Below are 20,675 nucleotides of genomic sequence, written 5' to 3'. Positions count from 1 at the left end.
TAACATTTATAAATATGTAAAGAGTGAGTGTCAGGAGGATGGAGCCAGGCTCTTCTCGGTGACAACCAATGATAGGACAAGAGGCAATGGGTTCAAATTGGAACACAGGAGGTTCCACTTAAATATGAGAAGAAACTTCTCAGTGATGGTGCCAGAGCACTGTAACAGGCTGCCCAGGGGGGTTGTGGAGTCTCCTACTCTGGAGACATTCAAAACCTGCCTGGACACGTTCCTGTGTAACCTCATCTAGGTGTTCCTGCTCCGGCAGGGGGATTGGACTGGATGATCTTTCGAGGTCCCTTCCAATCCCTGACAATCTGTGATTCTGTGTGAGACGCTCCCGCTCGCACGCTCCCGCTCGCACGCTCCCGCTCGCACGCTCCCGCTCGCACGCTCCCGCTCGCACGCTCCCGCTCGCACGCTCCCGCTCGCACGCTCCCGCTCGCACGCTCCCGCTCGCACGCTCCCGCTCGCACGCTCCCGCTCGCACGCTCCCGCTCGCACGCTCCCGGCCCGGGGCCGCGCGAGGGTTGCCGGGAGAGCGGCAGGACCTGCCCCGCCGCCCCTCCTCGTTGTGGGCGTGTGCCGGAAGTGAGGACCGGAGGAGAAGCGGGGCGGGGCTGGGTGGCTCTCCGGGGGGTTCGGCTGTCGCCATTTTGTTCGTGCCGGGCTGCCGGCGAGGCGGGAACGGACGGGGTTCGCCCGGCTCCTCCCCGCTGGGGCGGAGAGGCGGGGACTGAGTGTGGCCGGGCCGGTGGGGGTGGTGGCGGCGCTGAGCCGAGCGCGGCCCGGCGATGTCGGCGTTCTCAGAGGCGGCGCTGGAGCGGAAGCTGTCGGAGCTGAGCAACTCGCAGCAAAGCGTGCAGACCCTGAGCCTGTGGCTCATCCACCACCGCAAGCATTCGGCGCTCATCGTCAGCGTGTGGGAGCGGGAGCTGCGGAAAGGTGAGGCTGGCGTGGTCGCCGACGCCGCCAGGACTTTTCCCGCCCTCGGTTGCTCGGTGGGGCCTTCCCCGGGGGCGGCGGCCTGCGCGGCCGCAGGGGAGGGAGGAGGAGGCCGCCGCCCTGGGGTGTGCGGCTCCTGCGGGAAGGATGGCTGGGCTGCTCGGCCTTTCGGGCCGGGGAAGGAGCGCGGGTTGGGGGAGGTGGGTCGGCCCACCCCAGCGCCTGGGGAGAGCGGAGCTGCTGGGGCAAGTGTCAAACTCGGGGTCTATATTTCTAGAGGACTGTGGGCTGGGTGGTGCTGCTTTTTTTTTTTTTTCTCTCCCCTGGCTCCTCTCCCTCCCCCATTCTCCTTGTCTCCCTCAGTGAGATGCATCTCAGGAGGCTGCTTCTCATGTTTTACTCCCTTTCTTTGTGGAAGGAGACAGGAACGTGAGAGAAGGGAAGGAAGATGGCAAGCAAGGGGTTTAGGACTATTACCTATTTTTAATTTTTTTTTTTTTAATAGTGATAGTTACAGCTCTTCCAACACATATTTCATCTTGCAAGTGCCCTTTTTAGGCACAGCCTTTCATCATCTCTAACTATGGCTAGCTATAATATTGTTTGAGTTTCCTGAGATGGCAAGAATTCTTGTAGGGCAAGTGAGGATGGAAATTCTCGGGGGAATAAAAAGCAATTTAATGTGTTCAAAGTGGTTTTTTTACTTCCTGGCTTTGCCAGATGGCTAATACCGATGTTAGCATAATAAAGATTATGAATTTCTAACTGTGCTGACTATTTGATGTTGAGTGTGCAGGCTTAGATTCTTATGTGGCTTTCCTTGTAATAGGAAAGAACTTGCAGCTATAGGCGATAGTTCAAGTGACTGAAAGATAGAAATAGCTTATGAAGGCTCATTTGACCTGACTGGAAAATAACTTAATCTGACTCATTTAAGAAAAAGAAAAATCACTTGCTAGGTCTATATTGTACTGTAGGAAATGTTACTGTCTTCCACTAGCTTCCTTTGGAGTTCCATTAATATGCGACTCTTTAATGGGAAAAATAGAAGGGTAGATTTTCAAGTGGAGAGGAAAAGTAACACTAAGCTATTACAGGACTTATGGAATAGAAACTACTCCCTTAGTTTTGTGCAACTAAGAGGAAAGAGTGCATGGCTGGATCACAACTATGTCTTGGTTAGGGGGTATAACTTCATAGTAAATGGGTTCAACCACCCTTAAAATAAAAATCTTAAGTATGAAGTAATACTGAACTTTACACTGTACTATGGAAAAATGTTCCTGCTGTAGGTTTTCACATGGCTACTGTGTTTTTGTTTATGCTTTTTGTGTGAAAAGTTATTGTTTGATCTTCCAAACAGGATTCAAATTCTTTATTACCTAAAGAAAAGTGTATTTAGTCACATATTTCATCTTACAAGTAAGGATATATTCAATATATATTTGTTGGAAGCTTTCTTGTTCTGAGAACAAATGAAAGGATCTCAGGTCTGAATCTGAAACATTTCATGTTTCTGGGCCTTCTAAACAACTTGAATATTTGGTGTTCTGAATGATATCAGAAAGGTATCTTTAATTGTCACACAGCCAGAGTTTTAGTTGCTCATGTTAATTAACATGCACAATACCAGTTCATAATAATCTATAATATTAGTATTATAGTATTAGCATAATTAGAGTAATTATATATAATTAGTATTTAGTATTAGCATAATTTTCCTGTAGAGCTGTTTGACTAACTGGAGAAGTGAAATACTTGAAATATGGGCTGCATGTTTGTAGGTGGCATTGAGAAAGACAAGGACAGTGATCTTAAGAACCCATGGGAATACTTTGCCTTTTCTCCGTTTTCAGTGCCTGGCTTCCACTTCTAAGCCTGTTTTGAGGATGTAGCTCAGGAGCTTCAGATAAAGCATAGCTGCTGTAATTGGTTTGATCTTCAATTTGTTGAAGTTTTTGTCCAGCTTTTGCTGCTTCAAAGTAAGATTTTTCTGGTGACCTCTTTTTGGAACCCAACCTTCAAGGATATGTGGAAGCATGCAATAGGTTACCTTCAGTAGGAACAGGTTAGTTGCTTCCCAGGTCCTCCACATTTTCTTCTGGGCTTTTAGGCCTTATGTGAAATGTTTCTTCTTTCTTATGTTCCTCTGCTACTTCATTCAGAGCTGGCATAGTTAAGATACGTGGGATGTATTTTATTTTTTTGTGATATTAATACCTGAGCTTCATACATGTTAGCTTACATTTACCCAATACTAACTTTTTGCTAATTGCAGCACAGAATTGTAGGATGGTCCGTAATCCCCAAAGGGTGGATTTAGTGGTCTAAGCAGACACCATGTGGAAGATGAGAAGGAAAACCAGTATGCTCTGTTGAAGTGACTTGCATAAAACGTCACAAAGCAGAATCCTGGCAATGAGGCCGTAAATAGAGCAAATTTAAGGCTCCTGACCTACCTAGCATCCAAGCTGTAGAAACATTATTTCCCTCCTACCTGAGAGGAAAATGATCTTTATTTGGGAAATATGGGCATAAAAAATATTGGCATTGTCTGCTACTGTTGCTGGTCAGTAGTATACTGGACCTGAAAATGGAACCTTGCCTTTCTAAATTTTCTCCTCATTGTATCCCTTTCTTATTGTCACTCCTATCTGCAGACCTTCTTTCCAACGTACTACTTTTCAGGCTCCTAGAACATTGTGTAACCAGTTGAGTTGAACACAGTACAATGTGATAGTACATTTTTTCCTGGATGCTTTCAGTTTTGGTTAAAGATCCCTTGCGTCAGATCAGTTTGCATGAACCTTTCTGAAGATGTCTTTAGTTATTCATGAAAGCAAGTGCTAGGATCACAGCTCTTTTGTTTCTAAATATTTCGTTCTAATTCTTTTGTTTTTAAAACAGTCGTTGCCTTTATATCCTGTTGGAGTAGAGGTGAAGAGGCAACTTTTCAAATGTGGGTAGAACTTGAGCAACATAGTATCTGAGTCCCTTTCTGTTTGCTTGGATTCATTGGTGGTGTTCAGGTCCCTTATTAGGGCATCTCTGCAGATCATTGGTTCCATACACCTTCCTCTACAGGCTTTCTACAGTACAACAGACTTTCATTGATTCTCTTGGTGAATTCTTGCACTTAGATGTAAACTTGGAGAACAGGCAAAACTTGCACATCTTTGTTGTAACATAACATAAATTTGGATTTGTCTTGCTGAACTCCAGTGTTGCTAAAGTTGCGTCAAGACAGTTGATGTGGCTCTCGTTACTGAAGGAGTATGCATATATGATTTTTCCCTAATACTACCATAACCTTAATATGTAGTTCTTAAAATATGGGCATATAGAATTCATGGGGTCATTCTTAGAAATAATCAGAAGTTGGAGGTGACCTAGTATAATGTATTCTATAATTGACTGTATTGCTAAAGTGCCCTGTTTCCCTGAAAATAAGCCCTAGCATGATTTTTGAGGATACTCAAAACATAAGCCCTGCTCCAAAAATAAGCACTAGTTATAGTTCGTTTAAAAAGTCAACTTACCTTTTTTTACATGTACAATAATTGATCTTTTGGAGCAAAAATTAATGTAAGACCCTGTCTTACTTTTGGGGAAACAGGGTACTGATAACTCTGCATTGTCCAGACACTCCTGGTAACTGTCACAAATATTAAAGGAAAACAACCAGTGGTTTGATGAAATTATGATGAGGAGTTGTGTATTTTATGCTTCAGTAGACACAGTGTAGAGACATGCTCTTAAATGACTGACCTCAGATAACGTGCTAATGAAAAATGTATGGATGAACTGTACTACTAGGGTGAGGCTGTGGCAGAGCTGGTGCTCTGCCTGGGGTATTAAGTATTACTGGTTCTGCATCTGTGCGAGACTGCTCAGATGTCACTCCAGGTACTCCACATCTTGGTGTATGTAGGGTTTTTCTCGCTATCTATTGCTATGTTTAGCAGAAAATAAATTCTCTATTTCATTGATCTTTAGGTCATTGATGAGTAAAATGCTGAGAAAAGATTAATGGAATGCCTTTAACTTAAATAATGACTGTAATGAAGTAACAAAGATTTCTCCTGTTTTGGCAGAGAAGCAGAGGTCTACAGTGACAACAGAACAACTCATTTTATGCTCTGCTGTTGGTTAAATATGCCTCTAAATATTTCTGATCCCTTTTTCTTGCTGACAGTATCTTGTGATGTGCTGCTAATGAAAAATCCAGAAAAATGGACAATTAATTTTGAAATAGATGGGTTCCCTAATGGAAAGCTGGTGTTGGCACAAAAGGAGACTGTGAGGCTAGGTTCACCTGTTTAGGCTGCAGCCTGTGTTAATGCTGGCCTGACACTGATCAGGAGTCTGGATTCTTTAGAATTTCATAGTTGATTTATAGAATAAATAATTTGGTGGGGAGCTACTCTTTCACTATTTCATTTGTAGTAAATATCTTACTAACATGAGAATCTTATGCAGTTTAGATTTTTATTCTAGAAAAGGGTATTAAGTACCATTTTTTCTTCGGTACTTGTGATATCACAGCTTTGTGATTTATTCAAAGGAATTTGTGTGGATTAATTTTTGTGATAACGTTGTCACACAACCTAGTGATTTTACAGAGACCTTTTGGGGGAGAATAGAGAGAATTTTGTAAAGGCTTGAAGAGAATGCACCGAGAAGATTATTCTACTTCAGTTGTATGAAGTGTAACACTCAAAGTTAAACAGTTAATTGCTTAGTAGTCATAGAAACATAGAATCATTTCAGTTGGAAGAGACCCTCAGGATCATTGAGTCCAACCATAATCTAACTGTAGCACTAAACCATGTCCCTAAGAACCTCATATAAATGCCTTTTAAACAACTCCAGGGATGATGACTCCACCACTTCCTGGGCAGCCTGTTCCAACTCCTGACTACACTTTCTGTGAAGATTTTTTTCCTAATATCCAATCTAAACCTCCCCTGTCACAACTTGAGGCCATTTCCTCTTGTCTTATCACTTGCTACTTGGGAGAAGAGACCAACACCCTCCCTGCTACAGCCTTCTTTCAGGTAGTTGTAGATAGGAATAAAGTCTCCCCTCAGCCTTCTTTTCTCCAGGCTGAACAACCCCAGGTCATAAGCTTACTCAGTATTTAACTAGCTAAGTAGTACTAATTAATTAATTGTAATATGAATACATCAGCCATTCCCAAAATGCAACTGGTAGGCCTGTTAAAACTATATCATTTTGTGTATCCATAAAGGGATTGACTTAAAGTGTGGAGGGGGTTAAATTAAGTAGAGGCGTTGTACACACAGCTTTGTTGTATAAACCTGCAGCCACTGAGTGGCTGCTGGAAAAACCTTTAAGAATCCTCTTGAAGAAGCTCTTCAGAGGTGGAGGGTATTGAGACTTATTTTTTTTGTGATTTGAAGATCAGATATGTTCTCTTGCATACATCTCTTGGTCCCTGATTTCAGGATTCTCTGCAGCGGTAGGGATTTGTTGTTTGTGTGCCTTGTTCTGAAGTGAAAAAATTCAATTCTGTAATTCAAAGCATCAGCCTTCAAGGATTAGTAGTAAGCACTTGTTCAGTAGGCTTCATGTGATTTGCTATACTGGGTTAAAATGTGTTCTGTTTAAAAGGGGAAAAAAGTAAAATTGCTAATTGCCTGAGTTTGGTAATATGGGACCTTTAATTTCAAGCTCTAGTTAGTTGTCTGTAGTATCTCTTTCCCTATCAGCTCATTTTATGTAAGGTTTTCCAGTCTAGCTCAGTCACTTGTTCAATATTTACATTTTAGTGATATTTTAAATAGTTGTCCTGTTGTTTCTTTAAACCTAATTTCACATTCAGGTATCTGTTTCCTCAGTGCTGCATGTGGCATCTCATAGATTAGTCAGTCTCAGAAACTGATGCTGAACACCCTCCTTCCCCCTGCCGTGCGCCTTGATCACTTGGCCTCTTGTTTTGGCTGTCATCTATCACCCCATCCTGGGTCACACTGGTCATTATCTTCACTGCAAAGCTTGTCCAGGTTAGCAGAGCCATTATATATTTTCTGTAAGACATGGACACACAGTAGTTTAAGTACATCAGGAATGCTACAGAGAGACATATTTTTAGCACTTGATTCTACTGCTTTACCTGCTGTGCTAATACCTTATGCTTGAACTTTTTGTTTTTGGGGTGTCAAAGTCATTCAGTGGTATAAACAGCAACTATTTTTGCTTATTTATGGCTCTTTGTTTACAGCTGCTGCTACTGGGACATATGCTGCTGTCTAGGTCCTCACTCATAGCTGTTGGCATTGAGGCAATACATTTTTCTGAAGCTAGTGACCGTTGTGGCAGATTCTCAGTGCTGCTGACAATTGGAAGACAGAGGATTTTAGTAAGTGAATTTAAAAGGCCTAGCAATATTGAACCCAGAGTTGAAAGTTGTTCTACACTGGAATGGCTCTGATATTCAGTCTACTGCTTTGGAGCAGAACCACAGCCAAAAGTGGTAGAAATACGTTGCCCTGCAGATGTGAAGTAAATTTTGGGAAACAAGTTCCTGATTGAAAACAAGTATTTTCTGTAGTATGTAGTGTAGTTCTTCTGTCAAGAGAAGGAATCTTTTACTACTAATGGTTGCAGGATTATTTTACTTAATGGTAGTGTCACTGGCCTATGTAACACGCATGAGAATAAATAGATATTATTTTCTTGAAAGAAATAAAACTATGGCTTCCTGATTTCACTGGTTAGATGTTCTTGAGGCCAGTTAGATACTTAAGATTGAGGTGCTCGTGGGCAGCTTTGTGCTCATCCACACGAATCTTCTCATCTATGCAGAAGGATTTGTAGATCTGCCAACAGCAGACAAAATTTCAGGTGAACACAAGTTGTTGAGGTAAGTTAGAGAAATGTATTTGCTACATATATGATTTACAAAAGGGCCTACAGTCCAGAGCAACAGATTAGCAGTGTAAGGATCTTTAACTCAAAATAGTCTCATCTGTATTGTGTAATCCAGCCTGACTAGTTGACTCTCTAATATTAGTCTTGAAAGAATGTAGTGTGCACAAATCTGTATTCATTTATTGCTGTACCTCTTGTATCCTGGTACTATATCTGTACATGATTGTATTTCGTCATTCTTGTTCTGAATACTTCAGTAATTTCCTATCTTAGAACTGTTGTTGCTATTGATTTTTGTCCATCTTGGTGTTGTACTGGCCAGGCAGTGAAAGGAATTTTTCTTTCATGTGTTCGAGTAATACAGCATACACTAAGTGCAGTGGGAAGCTTTTGCAGAGTAATTATGTTGGAATGGTTTCATTGGTTTGTGACCAAGTTTCTCACATCCCCATGGTTAATTTGATGCTGATGGCCTCTTTCCCAGCAGTAGCTCTGTATTGTTCCCTTTGTCTGCTAGCTTCCACACTCAAAGTCAAGGTACTTAGACCCTCAAACCTTGAACACACATCGTGTGGGCAATCTCATTCCCCTCTTTGGAAAGGAAACACATCAGTTTTCAAACCTTGGTAAAATTCACCAGGAGAATCGGGTGACTGTGCAGTGTTGAACACTTAGTTTAACTTTTCAAAACCAGAAGATTAATGAATTTTAAGATGAAGTGCTCATTGTACAATATACCTTTTATGGATTATATTATCTTTGAATTGTCCTTTTTGGGGATAGTCTCTCAAGTGACGTTTTACAGATATACTTTCAGTCATCTTACAAAGATCCTGCACATAATCAGCTGTCATAAAAACTTGGCTTTGCTCTCAGTATGAAGGGTCAGTGGTCTTGCACTCAAATTTAAGTGCTGCTTGACTTAATAAAAAAAGGATTTGGTCTTGTAATAAACAGATTGAAGGTTGTCAGATGTCTACAAACATGTCACGTAACTTCTCATGCAAAGACATGAAGCATGCTGTAACATAGGTAGTGTCCCAGGGATTCTGGGAGAAGTGCTGTCACTCGTATACTCTGCTGCATGTATGTTGATGTATGTAATTAAAAAGAAATTGAGATAAGTCTTTTTTTTAATCCATATTAGAGAACTTCAGTAAGAAAGAAACTGTTTAATGCTGGTAACTGTTGTGGGTTTTTAACCTACTGATGCTGTTTTTCTCAAAACCTCTTGTTAAATGATATTTTCATTCAAGGTCCAGCACGTGGGAGGTTAAAATCTGATGTGACATGTTCAGATGGGTCAACAGTTTATATACTTGAAGTGGGATGTAATTGAAATCCCTTATGCCTCTCTTTCTCTGTAGTTTCTTCCTATATATCTAAGATGGAAAATATCTCGCAGCTCTGAGGAACAGGTGTAGAACAGCATGAAACTAATGGGTATGTTTCTAGCAGTCTTCATGGGAGCTCAGTTTCCAATACCAGGAGGTAAACCTGGCGGATACAAATATGGGTGATTATGCTGACTTTGGTTGCCAAAGTTAACCTCAGTGGAAAAAAACCCCACCCTTACTGCCTTCCAAGGTAAAACACTAGAGTTTCTTGTACAAAAGTGGTGGCTCTTCAGTGTCATAGTTCTCTAAGCATTATGACCTCAAATATACAATGGCAGGGCATCTATATTGGGCTGGTAGAGAATGAAGAATACACAGGCCAGGCTATCGCGTATGTGTTCCTAAGAAGATTGCCAAAAACTAAGGCTTGATAGTGAGGATGCTAAGTCTCTCCACCATAGATGTCTGATTATGCTAGTTGGAGGTGAAATATTAATACCTGCACAGTATTCATTGGCATTTCAATGTGTCAGATACATTTTTGTGACTTAGTTTCAATAGCAAGGTGCCAGTCCCAGTTAGTGTCATTCTGAATGCTTGAAGAGTAATCTGTTTAATATGGCTCTTATATCAGACAACACCATTGAACTGTTAAAATATTTCAGAATCCAGCACTTCAGGCAGCTGCTTTGGAAAGTAAATGTTAAATCTAACTGAAACCAGCAGAAGAGTTATGTGAACACTACACAGGGCTTCTGAAAAGATGTCTCGGTCCTACATGGATGCTTTCTTAGCTGTTTTGTGTTTGCAGACTATACTGTTAGTGCACCAGAGGTGCTGTGGGCTAGCTGCTTCTAACACCGTATACTCTGGCAGTATGTGCCATTCAGATCCTTCTTTAACCTGAGATCATACCTTTTTTCTTTCATTTTCTTCTGACAACAAGAGTGCTTTTTGCTGATAACCTTACAAAGTGTTGAGAGCACCTTTTTTGTTTAAATAGTCTAATTGTTCTTTGATCCATTTTGGTGTTCTGATGGGTATCAAATCTCGTGGCTAAAAAGTTAGTGTCACTGCCACTGAAGAGAGTTGCTTTAAACAAATAAATTTTTTTTAAACAGATATATCTGATCTAGAATTTAATTTTGTATTTCAGACTTCAGTAGTTCATTTAGTCAATAGTAACAATAAAACGCTGTTTGTTTTTCATCTCAGAGTTGTCAGCCTCAGTTGCTAAATGTTATGTTGCACTTTAGTCTTGTGTGTAAGACAGAGTGGTCTACTACTGCTGAAGGTTTTTCTTCTGAAGATTTGTCAAGTGCAAGGGAACACTTTTTCGGAGTAGGCATACTTTTTAGCTTTGGAATCTTATGCGGAGCATTCTTACAGCAAGAGAAATTAAATTCTACTTCACAATATTCTTTATGAACATAAGGGTAAAATATTAGTTGAATTTCTAACCAACACCACAGCTTAATAGTGTTTTGAGGATTCTTCTTTGTTACATGCATCTTTGTTTTTGTTGAATTGTAGTGGTAAGAAACAAGCTTGAATGTGACCTTCTGTGTTTTAGCATGCTTTTCCCAGATAGGTTATATTGATCTGTTTAGTATAGTCAATAGATAAAGTCTAGACTTAAGAATCAACATCACCTGACTTGATGGCATTGCATACATTCCTTGTTGCCAACAAGCAGCCAAATCAACTACGCCAATAAAGACAGGAAGTTGAGGTCTGTCACAAATTCATTATGTCACTGAGGATTAAAACATGACTTTGTGTGTGAAATAGGTGAAAAAGGTCATATCTTGCATGCAGTTCAGGGGATGTAGTGTGGGGAACAGTCTGCTTCATTAAATTTTAAGTGCTAATTCTAGGTTCACTTATGAAATGGGGGGGCAGGGTCAGCTTTGTTAAATGCTAGTTCATTTTGGTGCACCCATAAGACAAGACATATTTACTAAGATTCTCTCTTTGAATAATTCACAGCTTTTTATGTGTCAGAACTATGATTTACCGGAAACACCAGGGGGAGATGTGTTGCTATATTGTCAGTTTTTAATATAGAAATTAAGTAGCATAAGTCTACAAAAATCTGCGTTTTAGTTTAGCCAGATTTTGACCCAAATATATGACTTTCCTGCTGTTTGCATGTAGTGACTTGACTGTTTGGAGCAGGCTTTTAATAGATCCACCTTGTGTCCATCACTTCAAAACTAATTCTTTTTTGCTACTTTTTAGTTTGCCTTGATTCTAAGAGATAGGTGCATTTTTACTTTGAATGCAGGTGGGTTTTTTTGTTTTGTTTTTGTTTTTTTCTCACTTAACCCAGAACTCTTTTAACTTTTCCAAGAGGATGAGAAAAATTCAGGACTCCAAGAAGTCCTTCAGAGGAGTCTTTCTAAGATAGTTCGAAGTCTCTTGTCAAAAACATTTCCTTAGAATAGAAGCATATTAACATTAAATTTTCTCTTTGTATGTGAGGGTGGTGGTTCCACATGTTTGAGACACTGGAGCAGCAGTTAAAATCAAATCCTTTTGGGAACTAAGCACAAGTTTTAAGAAATCTTAGATTGGTATGGTGCTGCTTTCTTTGAGAGTACAGAAAAAACTTATATGTTGTCTTTCAAGGGAAATGTCTTTTTAAAGCCAGAGCATACATGCTGAATCTGTATGGTGGTAATGCATATTGCAAGTTTTTCTGGTGTTAACACAAGGTTAGAGTGTTACAATAGGAGTTGTAGCTCTGAGAAACCTGAAGACTAATGAAGAATGGTTGAAGTTTGATGGTAAATGAAAATACCTGAGTAGGAACACATAGAAAACACGGAGTAGATTTTCAAAAGCAACTTGTAAATTGAAAGCTTGTAATCTATTGCATGTTAATGGGAATGAGGTAAAATGCATATGATTCTGGGAGAAGAGATAAAGCATAGCAGTCTAAGAGTGATTTTTTGAAAGTGTTTTATTCATATTACTGCTGTAGGCACATGAGTATTTTAATGATTAGGAGATGAGAGAGGGGAGCATCACAGCGATATGGAGAGATTGACTAGGGATTGACTGTTTAGTTTGCTGAAATACAAGAATGATGAGTTGCTATATAAGAAATTCAAACCAAAAGGAGGAGTTTCTTCACGTGAGTGATTGTGCGTCTGTGAAGCTCCTTGTCAGAGGACTTCATAGGTGTAAAAAAATTTATGCAGGCTGAAGTACCTGGAAGAAATCCATGAAGGCTATCAGACTGAAAGATCACATCAGGTTCAGAAATACATCTGAAGATAGTTGGGAGCTGAAGAACACTTTGAAATATTATAGTTTTTTATGTTTGTTTTTTGGTGATGGGGCTAGAGGGAACTTGTGTCATACTATGAAGGAGGAAGCGTCTGAGCAAAGAGTTACAGCAAAAGAGAGGAAAAAAGCCAATGGGTCACCAGAGTCTTTTCACATTTTTAAATACAAAATTAGAGTGAAATGTTGTAAGTAGTAAAAAGAATAGGAAAAGCACATTCGATTTGGGTTTTTATTATAAATGTGGATAAATAGGTATTAGTTGAAGGAACTAAAATTATTCTTGTTTATCACTCTTTTTATTAGCAAAACCAAATAGAAAGCTGACATTCCTGTACTTGGCCAATGATGTCATACAGAACAGCAAAAGGAAAGGACCAGAATTTACGAAAGACTTTGCTCCAGTAATAGTGGAGGCTTTTAAGCATGTTTCAAGGTACAGTAAACTGTTAAGTGTGGTGTTCTTCATACTGTATTTGAGGGGGATTTAGAGAAGTCCTCAGTTCATCTCTTCTGACACAGCTAGTCCTTGAGTGCTATTTCTATACTTGAAATCTTGTCAATTTTTTTTGTTGTTTTTTTTTGATCTTGAATGTCTTAATGCTGTTGGATGAAGTTACACAATAAATTCATCTGCATTTAGTCCCTTTTTGCCTTAGAAAGCTGTTAGCTATGTCTTGAATTAAGACTTGCTTTCAGTCTGTGTTTATATGCTACAACAATTTGATATGTTTCATTAGTAGTGTTGCATGATTTGTTTTTCCCCAGCAGCCATTTATCTCATTGCATTAGGATGCTAGACCCTTGATACAGAATTATTTTCACATAGTACACAGCTGTTGAAGCAACACAAACCTATTTGCGGTGTTTGCATAATAGGGTTACAGACCTACAGATTTATGGGTTGAACAAGCAAACAGAATAATGGAATTGGGCATTGGCCTTTTTTTTTTTAATGTGCTTACTAAGACATCTTGAACTGATCTTTGCTTTCTTTAAATCACGATGTTGTTATTGTCTGAGACTGACTTCTGATACTTTATCTTTCATAGAAGGACTTTGGCATACCTTATCAATAATCACGTGGTACTGCTGTACCTTTACCTAATGCTGATTTTTGCTTCTTTTTTTTTTTTTTTTTTTCTTGTGACAGTGAGTCTGATGAGAGTTGTAAGAAACACCTTGGCCGAGTGCTTTCTATCTGGGAAGAAAGGTCTGTTTATGAAAATGATGTATTAGAACAACTTAGGCAAGCTTTGTGTAAGTATTATGTATGTGTGAAGATTCGGTCTTGTGTTTGAAATATTATTTCTCTGACTCCTCTGTTTTCATTTAGATGGAGACAGAAAGGTGAGGAAGCGCACATATGAACAGATAAAAGTTGATGAAAATAACTGTTCACCTCGAAGTTCTCCCACTGACCCTCCACAGGTAATAGAATGTTTGTAAAAGTCTATATTTTCATATGATTTAATATCAAGTTTTTCAGTAACTCTTGTTTTTGAATGGTCTCTTTCTTTTTAATGAGGTACTGTGTCTGAGCAAGGGTGACTACACCTGAAACATTTCTTCACAGTACTTAAAGTTACAAGTGGAGCTGAGAAGTTGAGCATGCTGTAACTTCAGTCAGTTTGACACTAAACTGTGATGTGTGAACTATATATCTGGCTTTGTTCACTTCAGCATTATTTTCTACAGTGTTTTAGGTTCTCATTCAGTTTCCAGGGTGGTAACGAGGAACACATATATTGGAATAAGATTGGTTTTTGTTTATCAATAAAATAATTCTCAATGTTGCAGTCACAATGATTGGGAAGAGGTCTTTTTGACCTTCCAGTGTAATGGCTTTTATAATTCTCATGGGATTTTTATTATGGTTCTGCCCTATCTCAAAAGGCTTTTTGTTATGGCAAGGAATGACTCTCCTCAAATAATCACAATTTAGTATGTTTCTCTGTAACAGAGATTTGTGCTTCTACGAGCATCAGCCCTACTTCCAAAAGAAATGCATTGATATAGTGTGATGCAATAGTGAAGCAAAGCAACAAGAAAAATAATTTCAAAAATGTGTAGTAAAATGAAAGGTACTGTAAAAAAAATCACTCCTGTCAAAAATAAAAGTTGTAAGTAGTGCTATGCCAGGAATTTAAATGAAAAATTTATTTTAGGAAAGCGACCTTTAGGAGCACTGCAATGTTATTTGGAGAATTAATGGCTAGATTTTGTTTTGTTTTCTGTCTGAGAGGGGATAGGATGTTGCTCTAATGATGATATGGTAAATGCTTTTAAAATTACCATGAAATTGACACCATGAGCTTGTTGTGAAAGACTGTTTTGTACTAGGATCTGTTTATTTAAATGAGTTCTCAATCTCACATGCTTTTTTCAGACCACAGATCTCATTAGAGCATTACAAGAACTAGAAAACGCTGCCTCTGGGGATGCAGCAGTTCATCAGAGAATAGCTTCTTTGCCTATAGAGGTCCAAGATGTGTCCCTGTTAGACAGAATAACAGGTGAGGGCTGGGGATCCAGTAACTGAAATGCTGTTCTGAAAACTTAACAGTATGTAACAAAATCATGCTTTACCTGTTTTTCTCTGCTTGCATTTTAGATAAGGAATCTGGAGAGCAACTTTCCAAAATGGTAGATGATGCATGTATGTTGCTGGCGGATTACAATGGCAGGTTGGCAGCTGAAATAGATGATAGAAAACAGCTGACTCGAATGTTGTCAGACTTTCTCCGATGTCAAAAAGAATTCCTTGCAGAGAAAGAACATAAGCTGGAAGTGCGTAATGATTTATTTAGTCCATTCTTCACTAAAGCTTGTTCTTGCAAATGTGTTTAGTTCGTCTAAACAAATTTTCTCTCCAAAGGTAAATATTTAATAACTGTTAGGTCTTTGCTTCCAGCATGTTATTAACAAGATTTCTTTTGGTTCTAGTGTTCTAAATCTATTAAACCAGCTCAACATTAGGTAATGTTACAATTGTAATGACTTCAGTGTTTATCTTTCTGTTTTTCAGCTTATTCAGTCATCATTATATGTACAGAGTTAGTTTTAGTAGTGCAAATAGAGTCTCATCCTGAATGGTGCAAACTTAATTTGTCAGAGAGTAAACTTTTTCTTATTATTTTCATTCATTGGTATAAGTCTTAGTTGTGTCATACATTGTTTAATAATACGCTTTTTGTAAATAGAATAATCTTTCTGCTAGTTGTAGGTTTGTGAAGCCACTTAAGGGATAAGAATTTTGTTACTGCTTTCAGCATGACTTTTTAACCTGACTCAAGCATCCGTTAAACCCAGTAAAATGTAGTTCTAGGTTTTACAGCCTCCAACAGAGCTGGTTAGCAGCGTTTGTAGCATTAGCGTCAGTAGTATGGGAGAAGTCCTTAATAAAAGGATGCAAAGTGAACAGCTCATTATGAACAAATGACCAAGTTATTCCTTTCATCACTATTAATAGTCATCTGTTTTCCTTTCCTACCCCCAAATACTGTCAGGCCTCCTGTTGAACATCGCACATGTCCTAAATAGGTCCATAATTTCATGCCCATTGCTTTCCAAATCCCTGGTCTCAGCTTTGAGATGTAGGTTCCAGCTCGAACTTGTGTATTACAGTAATAGAACTGAAGCTGCATCCTTTTGCAAGGTGATATAGCTGAACAGCTGTGGTGCCCTGTAACTGCAGCACACACTTGTAGTCCTTGCATGTTGCACAAATTGATTGCTTTTTGGGTTTCATATCATATAGACCTGTCAAGAACACTTTCTTCACTTTGTGGTTTCTTTACACTTTCATGTCTTTATAACTTGTTCAGATTCTGTGTTGTCTCTTCAGGAAAATGCTGTTCACAATATATCTGAAGTGCTCATTCAGATCAGTTGTGCCATTCCTAGGCTACTCATTTCCTGACTTCTTTCCTTCACTCTGTGCCTCACAGAAAAACAGTTAATGAAGCTTCTTCCTATCAACTTTACTCTGTTTATCATGTGGGAAGAATATCAACCAACTTCACATAAGGTAGATGGTATACATGGTAGTGCTGGTTGCAGCAGCAGCTGATCCAACTGCACGCTGGAAACAGGAAGATTAACGAAGCTTTAAGCTTTTTGTGACTGCCCTGCCTTCTATCTGTGTGTGGGGAATGTGTTTGAAGGAGAAGTTACCACAGTATCAGTGTGACACTCCTTTTGTAGATCAATACCAGCAATTAGACCTTGTTCAGATATAGTAGACCACTGGGACAGTGAGTTGCTCAAAAGGCAGTGACTTAGTCCTTCATACAGATTTATACTACTGTAAAATCAAAACAACTCAGTTAATCTGAAATTAAAAATGGACTGCAGCTGCGAACAGTCTTCTTGGTTGTTTTTAACCAACACAAAACAGTTTAATTTCCCAGTATTACTAGATCAAAGAGTTTATAACTGTAAGAGAAAGCAGTTGCTTAGCCAGGCTGTCATGGTCTGTAAAACTGCATTTCTTGGCTGAATTATTTTAACTGTTAAAGAATCTCATTCTCATACAGCACGCTTCCAGTTTTTGGACTTGTTTCAGAGGTCTTTCTTTAGAAAGCAGGAGCCTGTTTGAAATATCTATAGCAGTCTCTTAAACAGATGAAGTCCTAGGATGTTGAGGTATGCCGTAAGAACATTTTAGGCTCATCAGTGTGGTATAAATGCAGGTTACTAATAAAGAACTGTGAACCAAGATGGTTTCAACCCAAGGTACTTAATAACAAACTATGAGCCAGGAGATTGTAAAGAAAAAGAAACGTAAAATTGAGCTTCTAAACTTAATGTTGAGTAGAGTGACTTTGTGCTCACTACCAGTAGTCCCTTTTGGTTTGGGAAGTGCAGGCCAATAAACATTCTGAAGTTTTGAAATGGAAGATCAGGATGTCTTCATGATACCTTTTGTAGGGCCACCTGACTTAGTTGGCGGGGGGGAGGGGGTGTTTGTTTGTTTTGTGTGGTGTGTTATAGTTGTTTGTGGGTTTGTGGCTTTATTTGTCATTTTGTGTTGTGGTTTGTGTGTGTGTGTTTTTGTTTTTAAGAAATGGCTATCTTCTGATGTAAATACCAAAGAGCTATAGCCAGATGCTTTTTTTTTTTTCCCCAAAGGAAAGGAAAGCAAGGCCTCTTTTTACAGTCTTAGGAGAAACCATACCTCAGATTGAGCCTTGCTTCTTGGCTTCTCATTTTAAATAGCACTGAGGAAAGGGCCTGTCACCTAATTCTTTGAGAATGTATTTCCTGAATGGTCTTTCCTTAGTTTTGCTGCTGAAGTTTAATTTCTGATGAAATCAGTTTGTTCTAGACAAACTTGTTTTCTCTGTTAGACCTCTGGCTATTAACTTTTTTTTTTTTTTTAGTATGATGTGGTCTCTGGGTGATAACATATCAAGCCTTCATTTCTTTCTGAATTGCTCTCACTCATCTCTAAGTATATTGCTGGCATCCTACCTTAATGCTTTGTCAAACACCCAGGTATGGTAAGAAACAAGCAGTTGTGTTTCTAGTGGAATCTAGAAATATTACCTACTGTTGACCTGGTTTAACAGTGTTAGACTTTGAATTCCCAGAGAATTCTATTTAATGTTAAATGGTAGCTTTAGACCTAAATTTGCAGATCGTTTATCTTCTGAAGAAAATGTACAGGTAAGTAACTTTGAATAATCAGTCTTTCTCTGAGTAGTTTTGTTTTTGTTTTTCTTTTTAAATAAGAGTTTCTCTTATAGTTATTTCTAAACAGAAGAGCTTGATTCCCATCAGAATCAAGGTAATGTATGCATTAAATCTTGACAGGAAATTTTGACCACAGATAAATAATATGAGCTAACATGTCTGCATCAGAGCTAACTGTACTGCTTTAGTAGGTGACTTTCATAAGTCTGATCTGGGTAAGTAGTGTCACCTTTAACTCTTAAATTGTTTTCTTTAACATCTGTCTAGCTTCTGTTGCAGGTGGTGGACATGGACCTTTCTTCTAATGATGTCACCATCCATTAGTACACACATCCTGATAAAAATAAATTTAATAATCAAAAGCTTGTATTGTCTGTTGTTTTTGAAAACTGAAGAGGAGGGATTCTACAAACCTCTGCTATTTTCATCTGTGTTCTCACAAACATTCCTGAGTTTATGCTTGAGATGGATAAGTATTTATCCAGTGTCATTCCCTTTTCTTGAAGATTAAAACTTCCACATAGTTGTTCCTAAACTCACAAGTCCTTTTGGTTAAATCATTTAAAATTCCAAATGCAGAAGTTTGGGTGTCACTTGCATTGAAGCTGCCATTACTAAAAGGAAAGAACTGTGAAAATAAGACTTTTCAGACTTTGCTTTTTAACTTACACTCTAGTTCTTGGGTTTACATGAACATCAGAAATGAGAAGTAGTGAATGTAGAATGTGTCCTTCACAAGTACAATAAAGGACTTTTGCTTTATTAACATACATCTATTTTACATTTTATGTAGGTAACAAAGAAGATGTATTTTATGATTGTTCTTATGCCCCTGTAGATGCCCCCTTCAAATTTAGAATTGTCCTATAGAGCATTTTCCATTCACTTTTTAAAGTTTTAAGGCATAAATATGTAAGTTTCAGTGGTACTGTAGGTGTATCTGGAAATTTATATTGAATTGATAAGTAGATGTGATTCTATCCGCTAGAGAAAATGGAGATTTTTGCAGAAAGTTTTTTTTTTTGTAGGAACCCTTTTTTTTCTTGGAACTTTGAGAACTAATATAATTTCCTGTTTTCTACTATTTTGACTGAATTTTCACTCTCTGCTTCCTTGTTGTGACCCATGTCTCCCTGCCTCACTGCCTGTTCCCTAGTTTTTGAACATAAATGTTGGCTGATTTATTGATCTCACTGAAGGCTAATAAAAAAGAGCCTTTTATGTTATGCAGGAATTCGATATAGATTAGATATGCATAGAGTAATATCCAGGTGTGTTCATCATCTTGTGAGAAAATAATGTCCTGTAGACATTCTAGAATTAAAATGGCCTTAAAAATACAGGGATTAAATGAACAAGAGAAGAACTTGATTTACTGTTTTTTTTCATATTGCTTTGTATTTGCCTTTTCTGTGATCTCATTGATTACAGAGTAAACTAACTCTTACTAAATTTCACATAAAGGCTTTGATAATTCAAGATCACACATGACTTGTTAAGTGTGGGCAGGCCATCATATGACCTTTTTCTAGAAGGACAAGACAGCCTGCTCTCATCATCGTTTTGATGTTATTGGAAAACATGGCATCACTACACTTAGTGTGTGCTGGATGACCCAGTTTCTTACATAGTGTTTCTATCAACTTACTATTTTAAACTGGGGAACATTTGTGTCACTAAATCAAAATTATGAAGGAAATGCTGCTGCTGGAGGCGTGCTATGTTTTAGCAACTTGCGTTTAATTAAGACACTTGTACTGATAATGTTGCCATCTTGCATTCCTTATTTTCTACAGCTGTATAAACAATATCCATATCCTTATATTCATACATCTGTTTTTAATGGTTTGTAGTTTCTTAGCATGTTGAGAGAATATCTATTCAATGCAGTTCTACTTCGTGATTGAGCTTTATAGCTCAGTATAGCTTGATTTCTAAAGGGTTTAATTTTGTCATGGGATTTTGTGGATAGATGGCAGGCAATTCGTCTTCCTAGTCTGTAACTCTGGAGATGAAGCTTTTCAGTTCCAGCTTAATGGTTTCAAATGCAGACAAAATGTTAAACAAAGAACATAGGGATGACAGTGGCATAACAGGCCTCTTGTGTTAAGGTTTTGTTTTTCAGTGCCAGATTGTCTGTCTACTGTTTCCCTCCACCATGGCCTTCATGTTATCACAGGGTGTAGTGCTTTCCTCGCTGCTTGTTTGTGGTTTTTTACCCCTTATAGATACCTAGTACCTTTGTATGCCAGCTTCCTTTCTTTGAGTGCTAGATGAACTGTAATGCATTCAGTCATGCTTCATACTTTTCAACTCCACTTAAAATAATTTGGATTATTTTCTTCATAACCTTGCAGCTGAGCAGCTAAAGTATTTTGCTGAGCTTTGGTTGAAGTTGAGGAAAATTGCTTTGTAGCATGAAGCCTGCACCAATTTTGTCGTAGGATGGAGTTTGCAGCATTGTAGGTGATGTACAACTCCCTAAGTGTGGCAGCACCATAGTAACTCAAT

General features: G+C 38.7%; 1 protein-coding gene across 1 annotated transcript in view; it reads left to right on the top strand.

Annotated features, from left to right (window-relative positions):
- Nucleotides 1-616: 616 nt before the first annotated feature.
- RPRD1A (regulation of nuclear pre-mRNA domain containing 1A) overlaps nucleotides 617-20,675 on the top strand; it is a 48,452-nt gene continuing 28,393 nt past the window's right edge. Inside the window, exons 1-6 of the mRNA XM_065830123.2 lie at nucleotides 617-945; nucleotides 12,774-12,903; nucleotides 13,621-13,727; nucleotides 13,804-13,898; nucleotides 14,857-14,983; nucleotides 15,082-15,257. Of these exons, the coding sequence (XP_065686195.1) occupies nucleotides 795-945; nucleotides 12,774-12,903; nucleotides 13,621-13,727; nucleotides 13,804-13,898; nucleotides 14,857-14,983; nucleotides 15,082-15,257 (786 nt within the window). The 5' untranslated portion in view covers nucleotides 617-794. The remainder of the gene's footprint in view (nucleotides 946-12,773; nucleotides 12,904-13,620; nucleotides 13,728-13,803; nucleotides 13,899-14,856; nucleotides 14,984-15,081; nucleotides 15,258-20,675) is intronic.

The sequence above is a fragment of the Patagioenas fasciata genome, chromosome 2, assembly GCF_037038585.1.
Source record: "Patagioenas fasciata isolate bPatFas1 chromosome 2, bPatFas1.hap1, whole genome shotgun sequence".
Lineage (NCBI taxonomy): Eukaryota > Metazoa > Chordata > Aves > Columbiformes > Columbidae > Patagioenas > Patagioenas fasciata.
This window is presented reverse-complemented; position numbering and strand designations above follow the sequence as displayed.